We start from the raw sequence: 22549 nt of genomic DNA, 5'->3' as shown, positions 1-22549 counted from the left end.
CGGCACCCTGCTGCGCGCTCTCCCCTTCCCTTTCATTAGGATCGGCTGTCGTCCATCGTCCGTGGATTCGGCAGGTCGGTCGTCCGGACGATGGACGACACCGACACGACAACCACTGTACACACGGCAGATTTTTATCGCCCGATAATCGGCATCGGCCAATTATCGGGCGATAAAAATCTGACGTGTGTACGTAGCTTTAGAGACCAACACACAGGTTGCTAAAAAGCAGGTTGATACAAATAGGCAGGAAAGAGCACATTTCCAGCTTTGCTTTCTACTGCCTAGATTAAAATCATGTTTTAATTGCAAATGTCTATGAATTATACACGAATACTCTAAAGGCAACTCCCCAAAATGTTAAGGCAAGTTGTTCTCTTGGTTCCTACATGTTCACAATTCAAAGTGAATGTGAGTAGATAAGGTGCAGATGTTTTCACTTGAAATACCCAGATAGAATGATTTAACAGAATTATTCCTATCCTACTGGATATTCAAACTGAATGACTGGATATTCAAAGTAAACATAGAATAATCCCCAACAATCACTTGCTGTTAAGCAGTCTCTGCTGGTTTAGTAAATCAATCCCATTGTGAGTGACTACAATTTAGGGTGCTGCTAACACAATGAAGAAACAAATAGGAGGGTGAGTTACTGCTTCAAATTTATTGTCTCTGTAAATTTCATATATCCTATGTTTGTATTTACAGTGGGAGCTTCTTTTAAACTAAAAAAAAAAAAAAAAAAAAGGAACATAAAGAGGGCCAAGTCGAACAGCTTATGTCAGTAGTAAAAAAAGATATGCCCAGTTTTGTACTGCATTCCGTACACTCTGTACCTCTGTTTATTACACATTGGCTCTTGGTCTATCGTTATTACCCATCCCTATTTTCTTTCCTTATAACTATATACCTATCCCATTCTAAACTTTATCTATACTCTTTGTCTGAACTTGACATTTCTTCAGTGCAACCTTAAACTTATTTTATTATTAAAAAAAAATCACAAGATGCAATTATTTGAAAATATAGATTAATTGGTGTATTCTATCAGTTGTTTATACAGTCTATTCTTTTAATCCTTTCAAACCTTACAATAAATATAATATTTTTACAGATTCCATAAATAATTTAAAAAAGAAAAATCTCTTATGGTTTACATTGTGTAACATGTATGGGGAAATGGAGCTTCTATAACTGGCTTATGCACATATGGAAAACATGGCTACCTTTGCACCTAACGTTATGTTTGCCTGGGGCATCATAAGCTGAATAGCATTCTTGCAGAATCATCACTGTGCAATGTATAGCCAGATGCATTTTTACTACACTTGATCGATTTGCTGTCAGGAGAAACATTTGGCAACAATTTGACTACAATCCATCTTATCAGTCTCTATATGACAAGATCGACAAAACAACATCAAATCACATGGCTACCACAACACATGCACGGTTCTGTTCACAGTTGAACCAACAAAAATAACCTTTATTAAGAACTCAAATTTGCCTTTGTAGACAATTTGAAATATGTAGATGGTAAAGCACAGACACTGGCTCAAAGTTTGAGCTAATAATTGAATTTCAAGGTTTTATTACTTTGAATTTTCACCCTTTAAATACCTTCTGCAAAGTTTTTGTAGGCCATGTACAGTATCTATAATATAAATGCATTCAACATTTCCCTGCATGGAAGGATTGCTGGACTGTGTTATCCTATTAAGCCAGCTTCCCTTAACTTTCTATAAGGAGCAATTTATTTGCAGTTCTGTGAAAGGGAAGATAAGCAGCGCACAGCATAAGCCAGACATGGGAACTGTTTAAAATAAATACTTTTTTGGCAAGCAGCAATCTGACTGCTTACAGAATGTAGACATTTGTCGTGGTCGACAAATATCTGTACTTAACTATGCTCATTAATGGAAAACACTTCTCTGCTATACTTTAAAAGGATCAAAATTGTAGTCCAGATTCTTGTAGTTTTTTTGAGTGCATGTGTACATGTCTATATTAATTTCTATTTCACTATTGTAATTATTTACACAGCATGGATAGATACACAGAGTTTTCTGCCACTATATAAGTTAGTACAGTGTTTTTCAACAGCTGTTCCGCTGCACACTAGTGTGCCTTGAGAGATCTTCGGGTGTACCGTGGGAAATTATCCAATTTCAGTTAATTGGTCCCAAAATGATTTATTTACTGCAAAAAATTTGTCTTCATTTGTCTATACCAGCGATGTATAGTGATAGGCAGAACCAAAAAAAACTCTTCCACTAGATGGCAGCAGGTAGCTAATTTACGTGTCTGACTTTTTGGTGGTGTTCCGTGGGATTTTTCTAATTGTAAAATATGTGCCGCGACTAAGAAAGGTTGGGAAACACTGAGTTAGTATTCTACAACCTCTATAAACAAAGCCAACTCTATCGAAAAAAATCAGCTGGGTTAAACCTTCTACCTGAAAGGTGAAGTCTTTAAGTGTTACAATCAGGCCCCATAAAGCTAAATGAAATTAGGAGAGTTTTAGGACTTCGAAACACATTTATTAAATTCTCAAATAAACCTTAACATGTTGGGAGGCACAGGCAAATTGAGGTTTTACCAGAGGAAAAAGTGGTGAAGGACCCGTCTGCTCCGGAGGTATACAGAGTGTTCTATTCCAAGTAGTAATCATTTACTTCTTTTACAGTGAATGTGATTGCTTTAATCTATTTTCAATTGTTCTGAAGCTTTCATTAAAATATTACCTGATCATTTAGCCATCAATGTTTTGTCCCTATCTTCCTCCTGTGTCCTGCATTTCTACCTTGTCATTAAGGTTTCTAATAGTGATTTAATGTGGATAGGAATGATAAATTACTGCAAAGAATAACCTAATTGTTGGTCTTTATGCAATAATGTACTTTCTGTATCAGAAAAAAGGGCATCAAGGTTTATTTTTCTCAGATGCTTTTTAAAAGGGAAACTACATTCTATTTATTAGATTGTCTCTTTGTATACCACATCTTTCACTGGTTTAAAAAAAAAAAAAAACAAACAAAAGGAAAAAACAGAACAGAGAATGCACACTGCTGCAGTTACTAAATCTTGAACTTATCTGAATTATATTATCAGTATTACTGGGATTTGTTTCTAATGATATAGTTGTCATTTATCACTTCTAACATTTATTTTTTTTTAAACAGTAAAGAAAGTTCAGTAGTTTTTTTTTTTTTTTGCAAGATTGAATATCAAATAAATGCATTTTTGGGGGACTCCCCAGTGCCTTCTTTATCAGGGCTTATAGTATCAGACAAAGGAATACATAAATGTACACTGAGCCATTGGAATTCCAAGAACTAGATAATGCGTGCGTTCTATCTGCTAACAAAAGACTATACAAGTCCTCTGATCCTCAGATCTTTCAATATTCTACCTGCTTATTTGAAGTCATTAGTTAGCATTGCTTTATACCTAACATAACATAAGAAGACAAAAAGTATGCAGATTGCAATGTCTGATGATTGCAATGATTGATTGCAATGCAGCTGTCTTTATCATTTGTCCTTAAAAGCAATTGCAATAGTAATCAGTTAGCCCACATCTATGTCTCCTTTGCCTTGTCCCAGCCACAAACATATTTACAGGTAGTCCGCAGCTAGACTGTAGCTTTTTTCTTAAATTGAATTTGTATGTAAGTCAGAACAGGTACAATATTTTAATAAATGCAATTAGGGCAGAAGTTTGTGTCAACATATTATTAGGCAGCATGGTGTCAGTTACGTTAAAAAAAATCCTCACTGTGAGCTAATAACAAACAAAGCAAAAAAAAAAAATCCTTATGGAGCCTAAACATTCAATAACTCCAGGAGCAAGCTGTGCTTTGATATGCAACCCATGTAACCCAGGGACTGCCTGTACATCTTGCAATGCTGTCTGATCACTTTTTGCCCTTATGTTATATGTAATGATCTGGATGCCAACCCAGCAACTATTCAAAATCCCTTGAAACTGAAATTTTCATTATCAGTTTGGTATGCATTTGCGAAACATGCTTTAACTAAATTTTAGACTGATAAAAACTCTATATGTATTTAAATGCAAGCAATCTGCTAAATTGAATTTTAAATGAACCCTATCATCCAATACAACTGGCCACAAATAGGGGGAAAATGGTTAGAAAAGGGATAAAAAAAGTAAAGTTGTCAAAATGTTCTAAATGAAGAGAATGACATTCTGGACACAAAAAGAAATCAATCAAATCCCCATTGGAGCACTTTCATTCTATTCTTAGTCCATCCAATATCTTAAAATTTGGGATTTTCCCCAAGCAAGTACTTGTGGCCAAGATGACTCTCCCCAGCAAAGACACAGAATAAAAGTTTACAAGGAATGCGAACCCAGTGAATGAATGAAAAAAGAGATAAATTAACCTAAATATTTGCTCCTGCAGGCTTCTTCCACTTCACAAGACCAGTCCTGTGCAGACTCTTAGGGAGCTTTACTGCCTAGCTGGTCTTTCCAGCTCTGATGTAATTATTTAAAATTCAGAACTATCAGGCCTCCATATTATGGAAGGGTACACACCTAAAAGAAGCAGGTCGATGAGGTCATTGTTCCCTGGCCTGACCTAAAAAAATGTATACCCCAATTTATTTTAAATCTTGTGTGTAATCTCTGCCTTTGAACTTTTGGAATTAAAACACAGTTTGTTTCTTGAAAATATCAAAATTATTTGTGCAGCAGAAGGAGAAGCATCAAGAACTAATAGAAATGTTTTTACTTAGTCAGCATAAAGCATTTATTCATAACTTAGCAAATCAGGATCAAACAGTTAATGAGGAAAAGAAGAAAAATCACATGCCACTTTCCCCATGTGATACAAATTGCTAGATCTAGCTCTGAATGCTCTGGTAATTTGGTGCTAAAGAGATTTGCACTAGGAGTTTTCCTATGATTGAAATGCCAATCTTTACAACAAGGAAAACACAAGGACACATAAAAGACATTACTCAAATAAGAAACTGACGCTGCCTTGTAATTATAAACTTACCGCTTCTTTGAAATTTCCTCCCTGAATGTAAGATCTTGTTTTCCTCAAAATGTCAAGCTGCTTAGACTCTGAAAGCAAACTGTAAATACAAACATATGTGAAAGGTGCTCACATTGATACAGTGTGGTTAAACAGCTTATATATATTCCACCAATGTATGTGAAATCATTTCAAAGTGTGCAACAAAAAGCAATCACAGTGATAGATGGCTTATCCTGTCGAATGTCTTTGTAAAGAAAAAAATGAGGGGGGGGGGAGGCTTGTTCTAGCGACACATTTCCAATTTAAAAATTTCTGCTTTAATAAAAGAGAATAGACTCGGTCACAGCATTTTGGTAGAAAAGGCATGTGCACATGTCACTTACAGTTGACCCTTTATCAAGATTGCCCATTTTGCTGAACAGAACCATTTACTTCCCAGACCACTCAACTTTTGCTGAATGCATTCTAAGAGTTCTCTATGTAACTTTTGCATAGATACTTTCTAAAACAGATTCAGAACATGTAGAATAGTATAGTCAAGGTGGTACCTGGTAATGGACACTCAACTTTGCACATCACAGAAACATGAGGGCCGAGATCAACTACTTCAAGCTTGTTGTTTGTTTAACCTAAAACTAGGATAAACAGTACTCTTTAGGAGTGAGCCTGTCCTTGCAGTGCAAAGCCAAAAGTTTTCTGTAATGCCCCTCTTTACAGCAGCATATAAATAACGTTCATCTATTTCCAAGGTGTTTCTTTCAGAATAAAGATCATTGTTTAAATCCTGTGTTAGTCTATCTTACACAGGGCTTAGCATTTTCCACGCTCCCATTTCTAGAAAGTGATTATTTATTTTCCTGTGCAACTTTTTTGCAGAGGATAAACGAACATACTTCACATAGTTAGTGAAACTCAGTATATGCAACCATAACAGAAAACTTTATTGCAAAGTACTGCCATCTAATCTAACGCTTTCACATGGATTGCAACCCGATCCTACTTACTGCAGTCACTTCCTGCTTCTTTCTGTTGTGTTGGTGTCTGGGATGACCTTCCTGCTACACTTACTTGATCAGGCCCAGAGTTGTAAGTATGAAAAACTGCTGTAAATAACCAGTCACGTTAACAGAATATACCATTTCTATTGTAGTTTTCTATATGGTATAAAGAATATATAGTAATTCTGAATGTGATTAACCAAGTATTGAAATATTTAGCCAGTTTTTTAAATAGCTGTAAATTAAACTAAAATTGTAACTCTAAATTAAAAACACTAAATCTAAAATTATAAAAAGATAAAGGTGTATAACGCCTTAAGCCTATAAGAATGTCAGTAGTAGAGCAGGAAAAAACATTGCCACCATGAGTTCATGTAAGCTGCATGTAAGATGTAGTGTCAAATTGAATGATTTAAAAAAACAAACATTTTCTTTTTCATATATATATATATATATATATATATATATATATATATATAAAACACATCAACTGCTTAATTGTGGAATTTAAATAGAATTATTCAGAAGCAAACGCTTCAATTACAGCGTTTTAGTTATAATTTTTCTGAATGCAGTGTTTTATATCAATTTCTGGTGTCCTAAATATGCTGTCATAAAGCTAATTTTCTCCCCCTTCTCAGCCGTTCTGTTCCAAATCAGGGAGTCAATCAAATAACCATTTGAACGCTAATGATTTTTTTATGCTGTAGTAACACTTTCACGCTTAGAAGCTTCTATTAAGTTTTTGCCGGCCTGTATATTTTAAATAATTACACAAGCTGTAACTCCTTCTATTTTAATAGGGCAAAAACCACCAAACCTAAAAATAAGCAATGTTCATCTAGAATGACACCCCATAAATTACAGTGAAGAACTGCACCATGGAGCGCAAGATATCATTGTAACATCCTGTGATTATTTTACATTTATAGTGCTTTTTATCAAGGATGCATCACTAGGATCTGTCCATTCGCCTGATGTTGAAGAGTTTAATGGACCAGAGCCATAAAACAAATTACAATGTACCGTACAACACGTACATGTCATACTTGTATACATGAGATTAACAAATCCAAGGATCATCCGTTTGCTTGACAGTAGTTTAATACTGACTCCCCTGAAGTCTGTTCATCTAGAGCAATTATTGTTGATAGCATTACAACCGATTCATAAGGTTGTCAAACTTAATTGTTAAAACTACCCTTGATTATGTGTGTGAAGAAAATATAGAAAAACTTAACTGCTGTAATGGAACAGAAAACCCTGTATTCTCTTTCTGTCATAGATACAAAATAATATAGTCGAGGCATAGTGGGGAGATTTTAGAAACCCAGAACAAATATACAGATCAATGAGAAATCATTTTGACATTTTAAACAAAATCCTTGTTCCACTAAACATCAAGCTTAAGTAATTTTAAAGAATTGAATGGTAGGCTGAATAGACTGCCTATGCTACTTTCAAAACAAATTTACTGGCATTCTCCCTTAAAGTAATATTGGTTTCATCAAAATTGCTTTAGCTGTTTTTTTTAAAGCTGATTCATAAGTTTAGCTTAAAAAATATTTATTACAGAAATACAGCATCTACCATTGCTAGACTCATTTGGGAAATATATTTTACTGGTTGTCACAATGATCCTTTTGCATTTTCTGAATTATTGACTTGGGATGCAGGTCTGGCATTCCAACTTTAAGCGGACCTAAACCAACAAAGTGAAACACCTGTTTCATGTCTTGATCACAAGAGCGATCAAGACTGAATGGTAGCGCAGAGCCTCCCAGGATACCTACGTCACACATCTTGGGAGGCTCTTGGCCACTGCTGCTGATTTGGACCTGCGCAGCGCAAGATCGGGTCACTTGGCAAAAAGATCATAAAAGAAGAATGAAGATGGCGATGCACAGCGCTTCCTCCACGCTGGGACAAAGAAAAATTCCAGGATGGCGTGGGACAGGATTAAGGAATTGTCCAGTGCCAAAGAGGGATCTGCAGGATTATAGGTAAGTGTGATTTTTTTTTTAACTAGAGGTACTGCTTTATAAATTGACTTTATTTGTTGCATGCTTGTTCCCTGTTCCTGACCTAGGAAATATTGGTGCCAGTGGCCATTAGGGAAACAGCAACAAATGGGTGTCAACAGTCACAGGGAACATGTTTCTGTGTAAAAAGTTTACTTTACATGAAAATATTATGAGAAATAAAGACAACAATGGCACATTGGTTATACATTTAAGGAGTACAAAGGCTAATGATAGATAGATAGATAGATAGATAGATAGATAGATAGATAGATAGATAGATATTCTCTATCTACTTATAGTTCACAGAAAATGTATAAATACCCTAGTAGCCACACACAGCGCAGAGAAAGAACCTTATTGTCTAAGAACCATATTTATTAAACTGATAAATGTAACTTTTTTTTTTTAAATAATGCTTTTTAGTATCCCTTGTAAATAATAAAAACAACTTAACATTATTCAATAAAATGTTTGTTTATGAAAAATATGACTGTTTAACAACTGTTTTTGTGTGAAAATGATAAGATTTAATCAAGCAGCACATTATTACAGAATTACTCCTTGCAACTAAACAATGAACTCATATTCTCTCATCCTGCATTCTCAATTTATATCACTGTGCAGCTCAGGATATGGGGTTATGAAAATTTGTTTGCAATTTACCCAATTACTATAAATGAAATCTGTACACAATTATTGAATATAGAAATGAATCAGGCTAAATACGTTTTTTAAAAAAACATAATTACCTATCTTGTCTTTCTAAACATACAACTTTGTATAACATACAAACAATAACACAGCTAATTTAATTTTTAGATCTTAAAAAATATTCCTAGTATTTTATTTTTTGTAATAATATTGACATAACATCTAATATGAAATTTAAAAAATGAATAAGCTATTACTCTAGCTAGAGTAGCCCTTTAAATGGTAAAGTATGTTTGCAAAAAATAAAAATGTAGAAACAGTAGTACCAACAAAACATGTCAAAAATATACACTTTATCTATAAAGCTGTGCAGGTGAAATTAAAATAAATTAAAAATTTTAATATAGCAAAGAGATTATTAAAATTTTTTGATAAGTAACTGGGAGGCACCACTATAGAAATCCCTAAAGCCTCCATGTGGACAGAAAGTATTCACAATTGCCAGCTTATTTGCTCTTGCAATTTTAGAAAAACCTAGGATTTGAGATAGGACACTATAATCAAAACAATGCATTTAAGTAAAAAAATAGTAAAGAAAATAAAACATACATATTAACAGTAAAAAAATAAGTAAATAAAATTAACATAGCCGATGGGAAATGAGAAGAAAAGATACAACAGGAACAAATTTTAATTTTTTTAGAAATATATTATTTTTTTACTTTTAAGTCTGGTTTAGCTGATGTCATATGCAGAACCAAAGTCATCCATGTGATTAACATATATATGAAACGGAATAAATAAAATATACCAATTATTCAGTAACACTTGCAGTGACCAATCCCACAGTTCTCCCTAGCCCGTTTTTGGGGGGCGGGCTGCCCACCTGCTGTGATTATTCCACGCGGCACATTTTTAGCAGCTCTGACTGGACAGCTGAGAGGCTGCTCTGCTCGCTCCGTTCTCCGCTGACAAGAGCTGATAGCTGATTAGAGCTAGGCGGAGTGAGGAGAGCACAGCACAGATATGAGGAGATCACAGGCTGTCCCCTCCCCCATCTCATAGCTGTGCCGAGGAGAAAAAAAAAAAAAAAGAAACATTGTGCAAACAATGTCTCTGCCCAGTGGGCGTGTGTAATGACATCATCAGAGCAGTGTGTAAATGCTGCATGTCACATTCCTCAGCCTTAAAGCTCTCTGTGTATAAACCTTTATATCCCCTAAACTGTATGTCATAATGACTTTAAATTTTCAGGGTGCACAGGGAACACTTACAGTTAGCACCATTCAATTTCAGCACTTTCCAGCTTTTACAAATTTCATGATATGGGGGATCAGAATTGTAAAATCTTGTGAAAATACAACCCCAAAAACAGTGGGGTTGCAGTATTAAAAGCAAATGTGTCTAGGAGTCCTAAATCAAAAATGCAAATTGGGGACCCCCAGGGCCACTTACATAGGAAGTAGCATTGGCCCCTAAATGTATTTATATCTCTCACAAATCTATAACTATAATTTGTTACCCACCTGTTTCTCTTCTTTGAACCCCAATTTTCCCTAGAATGGTGCAGTGTACAAAGCCGAAAATGTAGGTGCAAGGGGGGGGGGCCAATTATTGATAGCCCCCCCCCCCCACACTAAAATTTCATTACCATGGCAAACACACTGCCCTGTTACACTGAAAACCCAATTTCTGTAGAATGGGGAGGTGTAGGAAATCTAAAATGTGTGGGGAACATCTGTGAATAACACCCCCTAAAGTTTTATCACAATGGCATCATTAATACATAAAAAAACTCTGCCCGTCAAAACGAAATTGGGGTTTAGGTACTGGTAGGGTAAGTCATGGGTAACAGGGCAGCATGTTTTGATGGGCAGAGTTTATGTAATGATGTCATGGGGATGAAACTTTGGGAGGTGTTAGCAACAAGTGTCCCCCTTTTGTATCTATGATTCTGTTTATCTGCACCTCTCTGTTCTAGAGAAATTGGGGTTCAAGGTTGGGAAGCGGACAATTTGATGGGCAGAGGTTTTTATGTTCTATTAATGCTAATGCTATTGTTAAAGCACATTGATCACAATATTACACTACTACAAGGTATTACACTAATAAAACATGGAACTCAAGGGTGTTGGATTAAAATACACAGCACTGGACTGTTGGGGCATAATACAAAAAAAAATTGAAAAAAATAGTACATTCTAACAAGTCAGGCATTAGAAAGTTGAAACAAAGTATAGGGGGCAGGTAGAACACTGATACAATAGCAGGGGTTACTGGATACCTATGGCATAAATAACTAGGAGCTCCAAATTTGCTGTGTCTAGCCCCGCCCACTTTTTTTTACCACCCGGCTGAAAAAAATTTCTGGGGAGAACACTGAATCCTGTTATTTTCTGCAGGAGCTTCCGGCATAAATTTTGACAATAGTGATAGGGCAGTTCCAATAGATATATGGCCTTTCTTCATGTTTTTAGGGCATATTTCTGAAGCCTAAGGGTTGTAAAATTTCATAGGCCCACTTTTGCTCACTGTTGCCCCTATGCAATCCCTATGGGGCTGCCAAAGGAAGATGCTACATGTAGAGCTTCACCAAGTTTGCAGTAAACGCACTGCAACTGTCAGTGTGCATTATCCCTAATGCATTGTAGGACCTAAACTTGAAATACACTTTACACTATGCCTCAAATATTGATTCAGTACAAATACAAAAAAATATATATGTACAATGCACATAAACAAACAACACATATACTGCCAAATGCTTGTTGTACAATCATACAACAGTTGAAGAAAATTATTTAACAGACAAAATTTAAGTGTAACCTAAACTAGACAATAACTTTAATGAAAATGTTTCAAATTATTTAAAATTTTTGGCAAATTCTGTTTCTCTTTTAGGAGGTCATAAACATCCATATTGCATCAACGAGGCCAGCATTGTGTTTGAAAAGCATTTCGATGTGCTGCTGATGAACTAGAGATAGCATAGCAATCAAAAGAAGCAGACCTGCCAGAGAGGCTTGTGATTCCTATCTGTCACTGGTAAAGAGAATAGGCAATCAGTGTCTTGGCAGTTCTGTTTATGCAGCACTTTCCAAACCCAAAGACCGAAAACAGCTAAAAGCTGGAAACAGAACAAATGTCTCAATGTACTATACAGCTCTTATGTTACAGATATGTCCCTGGATGTTCTGTTTAGACTAATGACAAAAAGGGGTAATGATGCTAAGCAATCAAAAAGGCAGCTGGCTACTGTAGCAGAGCGAATGGAATGAGCCAGGAATTACTCTGCAATAACACAAACACTGATGGATACGGAACGGAGACAGCTGTATACAGGATGTATTATTTGCTGCATAGTCCCCGTCTTTAAAAAAAAAAAAAAAAAAAAAAAAAAAAAAATGTTTAGTACTGTTGTGTTTGAGACTAAAGCTGCGTACACACTTCCAATTTTTATCGTTGGTAAACGAACGACGAACGATCCCGCACGATATCTGCGAACGATCGTATGGCACCGATCCTGTACATACAGATAACGACACGATCGTTCAAAGATATTGTACACACGATAGATGTGATCGTTTGAACAATACAGGAAGTGACGTGCACCACAGAAAGTGAGCGAACGTTGGTTCACTGCGCATGCTCAGACCATGGACGATCACTGAACGACCGTACACACGATAGATGGTCAACGATCGTCGTCCAATCTGATCCACCGGTCCGGTCGTTCATTTCAAACGACTATCCTCGTTCATCGGCGTCGTTGGTTACTTTTTTACGAACGATTTTTTGCCAATCGGTCGTTCGTCCGTCGTTCATTTCCAACGATAAAAATTGGAAGTGTGTACGCAGCTTTAAACTTTAATTGGTCCAAAGATTTCATCCCCTCAGAGATGCAATTTATTTATGGCATTATATGGAAAACCATTCATTCCAACCTAAACTGAGGGTTGGTTTTATTTTTCTTCCATGTTATACAGTACATTACCATGCCATGAACTGCATTGATGGGATTTTATCTAGATATAAAAGAAAAAAGATTTCCCGTATGATACTTAAAATAGAAAACAAAATGTAACCTAACTGTAGGGGAAAAGCTGCGATTTTGTTGTAAGTATGATACAAAGCGTAGGAAAATCTGTAGCTGCACTTCACTAAGAATAGTCTGAAGGGATCATGCATGATAAGTAGATCAATGTCTATCATGGCCCAAGATGAAGAGATAGATTGTCTGTCACCTTAAATTACAAAGGGGCACAATGAATATAAGGAAGTATGATGAGTAATTAACTGCATCTACACACCCTTTGGTACAGTCAAAAGGAAAGGAGTAGGACTGTAGGACTAGTTGGATCTTTCTTTGCTTCCTATTGCATTGACAACACTCAAACTTGTGCATTTGTTTGAGGGTAGAAAGAAACGTTTTGGAATTGGTACACTTTTTATCAGGTTTTCTGTAGCAGCACCTGGGACTAGGAGAGTGTTGAGACATTACAAGCAGGTTGTAATTATATTATCCAATTGAAGACCAGTGCTGCACCTGCAATGCCTGGATAAAAAACAGAACCACTGAGTATGTATACTATACCTCCTGTATGTAATGTCAGGCCTAAGTATGTAGCAGTATGACAGGAGTGTATATTTACCTAGGGTTCTGCATGTATGAAATGTTGAACCAAAACTTTCATTATGTCATTATCAATTAAGCAGATAAAAGGCCTGGAGTTGATTTGGGGGGGGGTGCTTGTATGTGGAAGATTTTGCTTTGGACAGACAACATGCGGTCAAAGGAGCTCTCCATGCTGGTGAAACAAGCCATGAAACCAAGATCAACCTTTACCAGAATGATGGCAAGAAAAAAGTATGGAGAAGGCATGGAACAGCTCATGATCCAAAGCATACCACATGATCTGTAAAACATGGCAGAGGCAGTGTTGATTGGGAGGTGTTTCATAAACAGATACATACAGATGAACAATGACCCAAAACATGCAGCCAAAGCAACCCAAGAATTTATTAAAGCAAAGAAGTGGAATATTCTTGAATGGTGTACTCACCTGATCAGAACCCAATTGAGAATGCATTTCACTTGTTGGAAGACTAAACTTCGGACAGAAAAGCCCACAAACAAAGAGCAACTGAAAGCCGCTGCAGTAAAGGTCTGCCAGAGCATTAAAAAGGAGAAATCCCAGTATCTCGTGATGTCCATGAGTTCAGAACTACAGGCTGTCATTACCAGCAAAGGCTTTTTAACAAAGTATTAGAAATTACCATTTTATTTTCAGCTTTATAATTTGTCCAATTACTTTTGAGCCCCTGAAATGATGCGATTGTGTTAAAAAAAACAGCTTTAGTTCCTCACATTTTTCTTCTTGTTCAACCCACTGAATTAAAGCTGAAAGTCTGCGGTTCAACTGCATCTGAGTTGTTTCATTTAAAATTAATTGTGGTAATGTACAGATCCAAAATTATAAAAACGTTGTCTCTGTCCAAATACTTATGGACCTAACTGTAGCTACAAAAATAAACTACACAATTCCATTAACTGCAAGGAAATTAAAGAACCTTTAAGAAGTGATGGATCAATGTATGATCTCATTTATGTAAATAAATCCGACTCATTATACTTTTGTAGCAGTAATAATTACCCACTATAAAGCCACAAAAAATCTTCAAACTATATTTATGTTGGATTTTTTACCTATAGTTAAATCACTTTATTGTGTTCAGATTATTCCTGAGATAACCTTTATGTTTCGTTGCTATAGACACTTGTTTATAAAAAACATTAAGGCATTCCTTGTCATAAAACATGCCATGATTTAGCACTGGTAAAAAACAGACAAGCCTGCAAATAATATTTCCCTATTTGAAGATCAGATACCAAACAACAGATGTTAATAGTTAAAGTTAGTAAAGAAGAGGTCTGGTGAAGCATGTTATTGAACGTATGCCAAGTGATTCAGCAATTGCAATCAAAAGTGATTCAAAAAAAAAGTCATGCCTGAGCCTCGGCACAGCACAACAATACCTGTAAGTTAGTATGCAACTAAAGAAAGTTACCTCTGGTGTTACATAAATATTTTCTACCAAATTGTTTTACATTTGCTATGTAAATGAAATGGTAAAATTTTAAATAAATTATTTAAATATTGGTTTAAAACTGCAAACTGTATAACTGTGAAGGCTACTGCCATTTTTGCTTTACTTTCAGATTTACTTTCATAGAAACAATTTTGAAAGTTAAAAAATAATAATATTGTTTGCAACAAACTTGAAAAATGTGTACTTGATTCTGGCCTCCAATAAATACTTATCTAAATGTTATAAATAAAAAATATATAAATAAAGTTAATATATTAAATGTATATTATATGATAAATATTTATCTAAACAGAATAGGAAGACATACAAAAAGTAGGAATAAGTTTACAGAAAAGTTAGTGAATACGGGAAAATGCCAAAATCTTTAAACAGAAGTTGTAAATTTAATTTTAATTTTCAGAATGCAGTTATAGCTGCTTTCGACACTGCCTAAAAAAACACTGCATTAGTTTTACAACACTTCCTTAAAGATAGTTGAAAACCCTAGCCACCCCTGCTTTGTATTAACTAATCTCCCCAAGAGCACGTGGGGTAAGCTGGACTAACACTCATAAATAAATGAATAACACATGAGGCAGTCAATAGGTGAAAGCACTAGGCTGTAAAGTGAAGATGGGAGGAAAGGGCCCAAGGATGTAAGCAGCCAGGAACATAGGTGGGATTAAAGAAAACAATTAGGCCTCAAATGCTTGGTGTGGAAAGCAACACACAGGAAAAGAAGACCACCTGACTTCAGTGCAGAAAAGGCACTAAATCCAACAACAAAAAATAGATATATTAGAATTAAGACTGTTTTAGGTCTTCAGTTTATTAGACAAGAAAAGACACATTTATGTTTTGCAGGAGCATGTGATTATGAGCATATTTGTGCTTGTGCACTGCAGTACCATTCGTTTTTTTGGCATCTTAACACTCTAATTAATACAGATGCATGGCAGTGCACAAAAACACTGCAGTGAAAAAAACAGGCCCTTAAAAACCACTAAAAAAATCTCTGCAACACCTTGAAAAATTCTCAACTTTTTTTTTTAGCTAGATGAAAGACATTTGTCCTTTAAAAAAAAAAAAGAGAGTAAACATTTTTCAAGTTTTAGCACAGTATACACTTATTACCAGTTGGACCATTTGTATGGAGAACTTATCAGACTCCTACCAAATATTTGTTTGTTATAGGACAACTATATACTAAGGACAAACAAAAAGACAATATAAATTTTGTTATCTACCAAGCAGTTCCTCAATACCTCCAAAACTTTCAGCAGTTTCATTTTATTACAGCATTGTGACACCGGCAAGTTTTCCAGGCTAAGCTACTGAAATGAACTCTGGGGAAGTCATGGTTATAACTTATCTTAGCAAATGATGCACAATGTGGCCTAGGAACAGCCTAAAAGTAATAGAGTCAGTGAGGCATGCACTCTTAAAATTGAACTTACTGCCTGAAAGCTGAAGGATTACTTTCAAGGTCTAAACAATTTAAAGTAATTTAAAATGGAGGAACACAGTCACCAACTATTTGGTCTTCCTAATGTTTGGTGCAGCTGTCTGAAGCAGGATATTGTGATAAATTATCTGGCCTATAAAAAAAATGCCAGATAAATTAAACGTTTCTCCTGTATTGCTACTGACAAAAGCAAACTGTGGTTAAAAATAATATGCTAAAATATTTTTTGGATGTCTCCATTAAACAAGAACAAATGGATTTTGATTTTGTGTACAAACTAATACTTCAATAAAATTCTTACAATTCTTGTAATAAAATAGAAAATGTGTATTGGCGGTATGCAAACCTGTAATAAATATCTTTAGACTGTTTTCATTTTTTAATTAGCACTTCTAGGTGAAATATCAAAATACCAGCACAGAGAAGTAGTAAGTAGATGCCAGACTCTTGAGCTGAGTATTCCAACAAATTTTTTTCCCCAATCTACGTCACCTGATCTTGCGCCTGCGTCGGATGACGTAGAAAGACGAACCTGGAAGAAGAGGAGAAGATGGCGGCGCCTGGTGTGCCAGCCCAAAGACAGATAGCGGGACGATGCAGGACCCAATGGAAGACACCACCGACAGATCAACTGTTCGGCGGGATTGAAGGTAAGTGTGTTTGTTGTTTTGGGTAGTTTTGGGTTTACTTCCTCTTTAAAAATGTTTCTATCTATATACCAGAACACTGCAGCCATGACAGTTTCTAACAACTCGGACATTACTTTATTCCTATACTAGCAGTTTGCAGAACAAGAAATGAACTAAAAGCTCCCCAATGATGTGTAGAAAAAAAATTATATTTGCATTCTCTTTCTTACACTAAATTTAGTTTTTCCTAGCGATATGCATAGGAATAATGTGCCTATAATCCTTGGATAAAAGTTTCTCACATCAACAATGTCTGAATATCTGACCACCCTCCAGTTTCTATGGCCAATGTTGGAAAGCTCTTTCAGTTTCAAGTAAGATCTACTAGGAACAAAAAAACTAAAAGCCACACTGTTCCTAGTATATATTATATTATAAAAACAATATATAGATGCACCAAAAGAAGAGTTGTTCAAATTTCAGTATTTCCCGTTGACATTTTAGTAATTACAATAAACCGTACCTAAACAGAATTTTTACTTCACATAAAAGGGTAGACAACCCTTCAATTAAAGTAATAATTCTGTTTGTTTGTATTTTTTTTTTTAAGTCCAACACCCTTTTAAAAAAAAAAAAACGGGGGGGCAGCACGGCCCCTTAATTCTCGATCAGCCTAGGCAATCAACAATAAATAAGAGGGCAAAGCCTCCCGGGATATCTCCACGAATCCCAGGAGGCTCTTGGCTGCTCCTTCTGCTCATGCCCGAGTATCAAACGATGTGAAGCAGACAAAATTAAAAAGCAAATATATAAAGTGCAGTCACTAAAAAGAAAAAGTCACTTTGGCTGTATAACAGGCAAATGTCATGTTGCTATATCAAAGGAATTATTTTTTATCAGGCATCCTGCCTCCCCAGCCGAAATTCTTCACCCAAATAAACAGAAATAGGGAAGGCGTCATGGGCCAACAGACCAAACAAAGTTATCTAGCAGTCAGAGCAAATTCCTTTTTTTTTTTTTTTTACTAAAATAAATGAAACCCAAAATCTCATAACATTTTTAACTTCATTAATAAAATTTCAAAAGTCATGTTTAATATTTTTAAGGCCCATACTAACAAGGACATGAAAGACACAAAGAAAGCTGGAGAAGACTGGATGTGTTCAGTAGCACTGAGATGATAAAACAATGAAAACAATGTGAAAACATTTTCAAATAAAAATACATATGAAATTGGTTTATGATTCATAGTATTTTAGTAAACTACATAATATACAGTTAGGCTTTAGATTTACTTTAACAAAACTGAATAAATCTATATTAGACTTTTTTTGAGTATGTATTTAACCTATTATTAACTTTTTTCTTTCCTCCTACAATCTAATGCCACCTGCTGGGAATATGTTAATCAATGTCCTTAACTTTATGTGGTTACCAAATATGTTGAGCCTTGAAATAATGTGTGAAATGGCAACAAAAGATTACAATACCAAAAACTGGCCATAGGTGATGCTCACTAATTTAGAGTTAACCATAACAGATGGCTTTAAAAATCTTCATTTCACTCTGGTGTGACAGTGATTCCTGATATTTGCTACACAATTGCTATTTATGTATGCATGTATGTCCTGGCAGTATGCATGATGACATTTATTTACAGAATATTACTATTTATTTAAAGACACAAGCTGACACCAATAAATTTGTCCTGGGTATCTAGGCATCCAGGACCTCTTGTCGCAGAGGAGTTAAACAATTTTCTTTGCCACTCATGTTGAAGAGAATGATAAAATGAATATGTCAGCAATAAAGTGGAGGGTTACAATAGTTCAATTCAAAGTTATTTGCAGGTGCTGATGGATTCATATTGTACTTTTCATTAACATGACATCTCAAACAAGTATTCAAAAATGTTTTCATGCTGACTTCACTATCTACATTTGACAAATTGCAAAACACTAACCAACAATACCATTACCTCCTTAATGCACTGGTAGGAGCCATTATGGCAATTCAATTATGTCATCCTGAACATAAAATAAAGAAATGCTGATTCAGTGTATGTCATAAAAACATTAGCACACTCCTAGACAGGATAAAATGATTAATATATAAATGCAGACCTCAAATTTGTCCTCTAAAAGTTTATTAGCTATGCTAAGGTCCCCTTAAGAGGACTATCAGTCATGTAACAACAGTCATCCTACATTTGCCCTTAATTCTAAAATACTAAAGCTATTCTTTACATCATGCAAAAAAAAAAAAATACTCAAATTGCTACTATTAGCAGCTTTTATCCAGGAACTGGCCAACTGCAATAGTCCAATCAATGAATGGGTTGCACAGGTCATCCACTGAATGTTGAAGGTGGAATTCTTACAAACTTTCACCACATGGAGCAGCTGGATTATCTTTTTGAATTTCACTCATCCTCAATTTTTTAGGGTGCTTGTTTTTTCATTATACCTAACTGAACAGCATCAACATCAATGGATTGTGCTTTCCACTAGGATGCCATATTTCTTTACCCTTATGTACCTTTACTATCTGTTGGCTTTCTCCTCCCCTTTGTAGTTTTTTCTTTCTTTACCCTACACCTGTCAAGTGTCTCTGGTAAATGACACTACTAACCTTTTTCAATCAGCAGGACAGGCTCCCTCTCACAATGATTTACTCTTCTGCAGCCAATTTGCTTACATGATTGGTTTCCTACTGATGATAACTAACATGTTACTATCCTTACATGTGTGCTTACTGTAAAAGTCACCATTACCAGTTGGACTGTTTGTGTTTATACTGTTGTAAAATATACCAATGACACCTGCCTAATTTAAAAGTTACTCAACTGCAACTGAGCAAATATGGCTTAAAGCGTACCTAAACTCAGAACTCAAATTTCACTTTACATAAAAGGATAGACAACCTTTGTAAGGTAAAAATTCTGTTGTTTTTTTTGTGAAATAAAAAAGGGTACAGCACCGCCCTAATTCTCGACCGCCTAGGCGATCCAGAATGAATGGGAGTGCAAAGCCTCCCGGGATACCTACGTCAGGAATCCTGGAAGGCTCCTGGGTGTTCCTTCCGCTCATGCCTAAGCAGCTTGGGCATGCGCAGAAGGAGCCTTTTTGCTCAAACAGAAATATTTGCTGATCTCACGCATGCGCAGTGAGATCAGAAATTTTTTTTTTTCATCCTTTGTCACCCGATCTCGCCTCCGGGTCAGGTGACATAGGATGAAGAACCAGAAAAGAGAGCAGAAGGTGGTGGCGCCTGGAGCACCAGCTTGGGGACGAATGTCGGGACGATGCAGGACACAATGCAGGACACCCCCGGAGCGATCGGACGGCACTGCTGGATTCGAGGTAAGTGTATTTTTTTTTTGCTGTTTTCAGTTTAGTTCCACTTTAAATGACACACTGAACAAAATACAAAAAGGGCAGTCAACCTGTCATCACAAAGGTTTGGGAACCAAAAAATACAATGTGCAGATGTGCAAAAATAAAATGTAATATGTGTCACTAACCCCACAAAGCTATACATTTATCTAAGTTAAAAATGTATACAAAGATTAGGCATTTGCATACAAAAAGTTTTATAAATTCTTGTTAAGTAAAAGCAGCTGAATATATCTGTTGAAAGAAAATATTTTCATATTAAATATTTTATTTATTTAATATATTTTAGTTATCAGAATTGTGGATATATTAGCTGTAAAGAAAAACTATATATAATTGTTGGCACAGTTATAAATTAGTATTGGACAACTCAATAGAAAGGAGACTTACAGGTTTATGCTATAGCTTTCAAATATATTTTGTGCAACCTAAATCAGAAACTGATTAGTTCCATTTTAGTTCAAAGAGCCAAATCCTACAGTGGTATAGCTTGCGCTTGGTATAATACTCATCCCAATGTACATTGCACTTGTTAGGTTTAAATTCATCAGGTGGCTGGTTTTTTTTTAAATTTCCTTTTTTTTACTATACTATATGAAAACTATGCGTTTTAACTTTTGATTTTAACATCATTATGTCTTTTATTGACTTCTGCTACTTTAGCTTTCGGTTAAGTTCTTTGTTCTTAATGAATATCTCCAAGTATTTTACAGTTGTTATATCTAACTGTTAAACCTACATCTATCCAATCTAACTGCCCATGTTGCAAACTTGTAAGGATCTTTCTGTAATAGGTCACTGAATAGCCTAAAAGTTTTCTTATTACTATACAGCTTTGTCATCAGCAAACATGAGTGATTTCAAATCAATAGCAAATATGTAATGGTAAATTTTCCGCGGTATATAGGTTATCATCTTGTATACTTTTGCAAGATGTGTTTTCATAGACAAAATTTGTTTTTAAGGTTTGAACCTTTTAGGAAGAAGTAATAAAAGCTACACTTCAGGGAGCTTTCAAACAGTAAAGTGCCACACTGGCAAATTACTGTCATTCAACAGCTGCAGTGCTTTGATAGGAAACCTAATGGCAGATTCAAAATTTAAAGAACTCCAGGCTACAAACCAAAATGGAAATGATAAATGTTGGTATTTACAAAATTATCTGTATATGTGGAAGATGTAAAGTTTGATCATCAAACGAAAAGTTGGAATGCTTCATGCAAAAGTAAATCATTTTATCCTATATTTATATTATCTGGGCATTCATAAACATCATAACATCAACATTACAGAAATCTAAAGTGTTGGAGTTAAAATTCTCTTCCTGTCTGCTTTCTTTCTATAAATTCACCAGAAATTTATAAACCAGCCATAGACTTCCAAGTATGGTTGCTGTAGACATGATGATACTAGTCAGGTATCACAAGTATTGGTTTCACCATTTCATGCTGTCAAGCTAACCGCATTTGTCAGCATCCCAGTTATGTGGTTACCAAAAGTTAGCTATAGTTGTATGAGGCTACAGGTAGAGCTACAAGTTTTCAATTACCTGTTTAAAATATCCTATAAGGGAAATTATTCATGAAGTCGTTACTTATAATGCCATTATTGTTTTTTAGGAATGCTTCAATTTTTTATATAACCAAGAAAATACCCAAATAGTTTTGAATAAAATAGCACTTTTTAAATTATCTAGTTCACTTACCTAAATGATGAAAATAGAAAAGACAGGGTAGTTTCTTTTTTCTGTGCCATCTTGACCTGGAAAATAAATATTTTGTTTTAGTTTATTTAGTGATACAGACCTGCAAGATTTTTAATGAGTATCCTCCATCACAATATACCCAAAAAATAAACCTTGTAAAAAAAATGGACAGAAAACTTAAATGCAATTGTTTATAGAGCACACCTACCTACAGACCTATGTGTTAAAGCAGGACTGTAATCATAATAGGACAAAACTTTTCTGCAGATAGAAGAAATCCGTTTGATAGTCGGCATCATTAGTCGGCATTAGTCGGCAATCAAGCAATATCTTCTGAGCCCAAGTCTTTCTAGACCCACCCCAGCCTTCTACTAAACAGTTAACAGAGAAACAGCAAAGTGATAAGCTCAAGATACCAGGTGACATTCAGGCACACATGTTGCTTGCATTTAAATATACATTTACTTACCGTATTTTTCGGACCATAAGACGCACTTTTTTTCCTCCTAAAGTGGGGGGAAAATCAGGGTGCGTCTTATGGTCCGAATGCAGAGGTACAGGGGCATATTTTTTTACTT

At 35.4% G+C, this 22549-nt stretch overlaps 1 protein-coding gene across 1 annotated transcript in view; it reads right to left on the bottom strand.

Annotated features, from left to right (window-relative positions):
* PIGN (phosphatidylinositol glycan anchor biosynthesis class N) overlaps positions 1-22549 on the bottom strand; it is a gene marked incomplete in the record, with an annotated part of 157832 nt that overhangs the window by 83487 nt on the left and 51796 nt on the right. The window contains 2 exon segments of the mRNA XM_072411829.1: positions 5033-5111; positions 21972-22027. Of these exon segments, the coding sequence (XP_072267930.1) occupies positions 5033-5111; positions 21972-22027 (135 nt within the window).

The sequence above is a fragment of the Pyxicephalus adspersus genome, chromosome 5, assembly GCF_032062135.1.
Source record: "Pyxicephalus adspersus chromosome 5, UCB_Pads_2.0, whole genome shotgun sequence".
In the NCBI taxonomy this organism is placed as follows: domain Eukaryota; kingdom Metazoa; phylum Chordata; class Amphibia; order Anura; family Pyxicephalidae; genus Pyxicephalus; species Pyxicephalus adspersus.
This window is presented reverse-complemented; position numbering and strand designations above follow the sequence as displayed.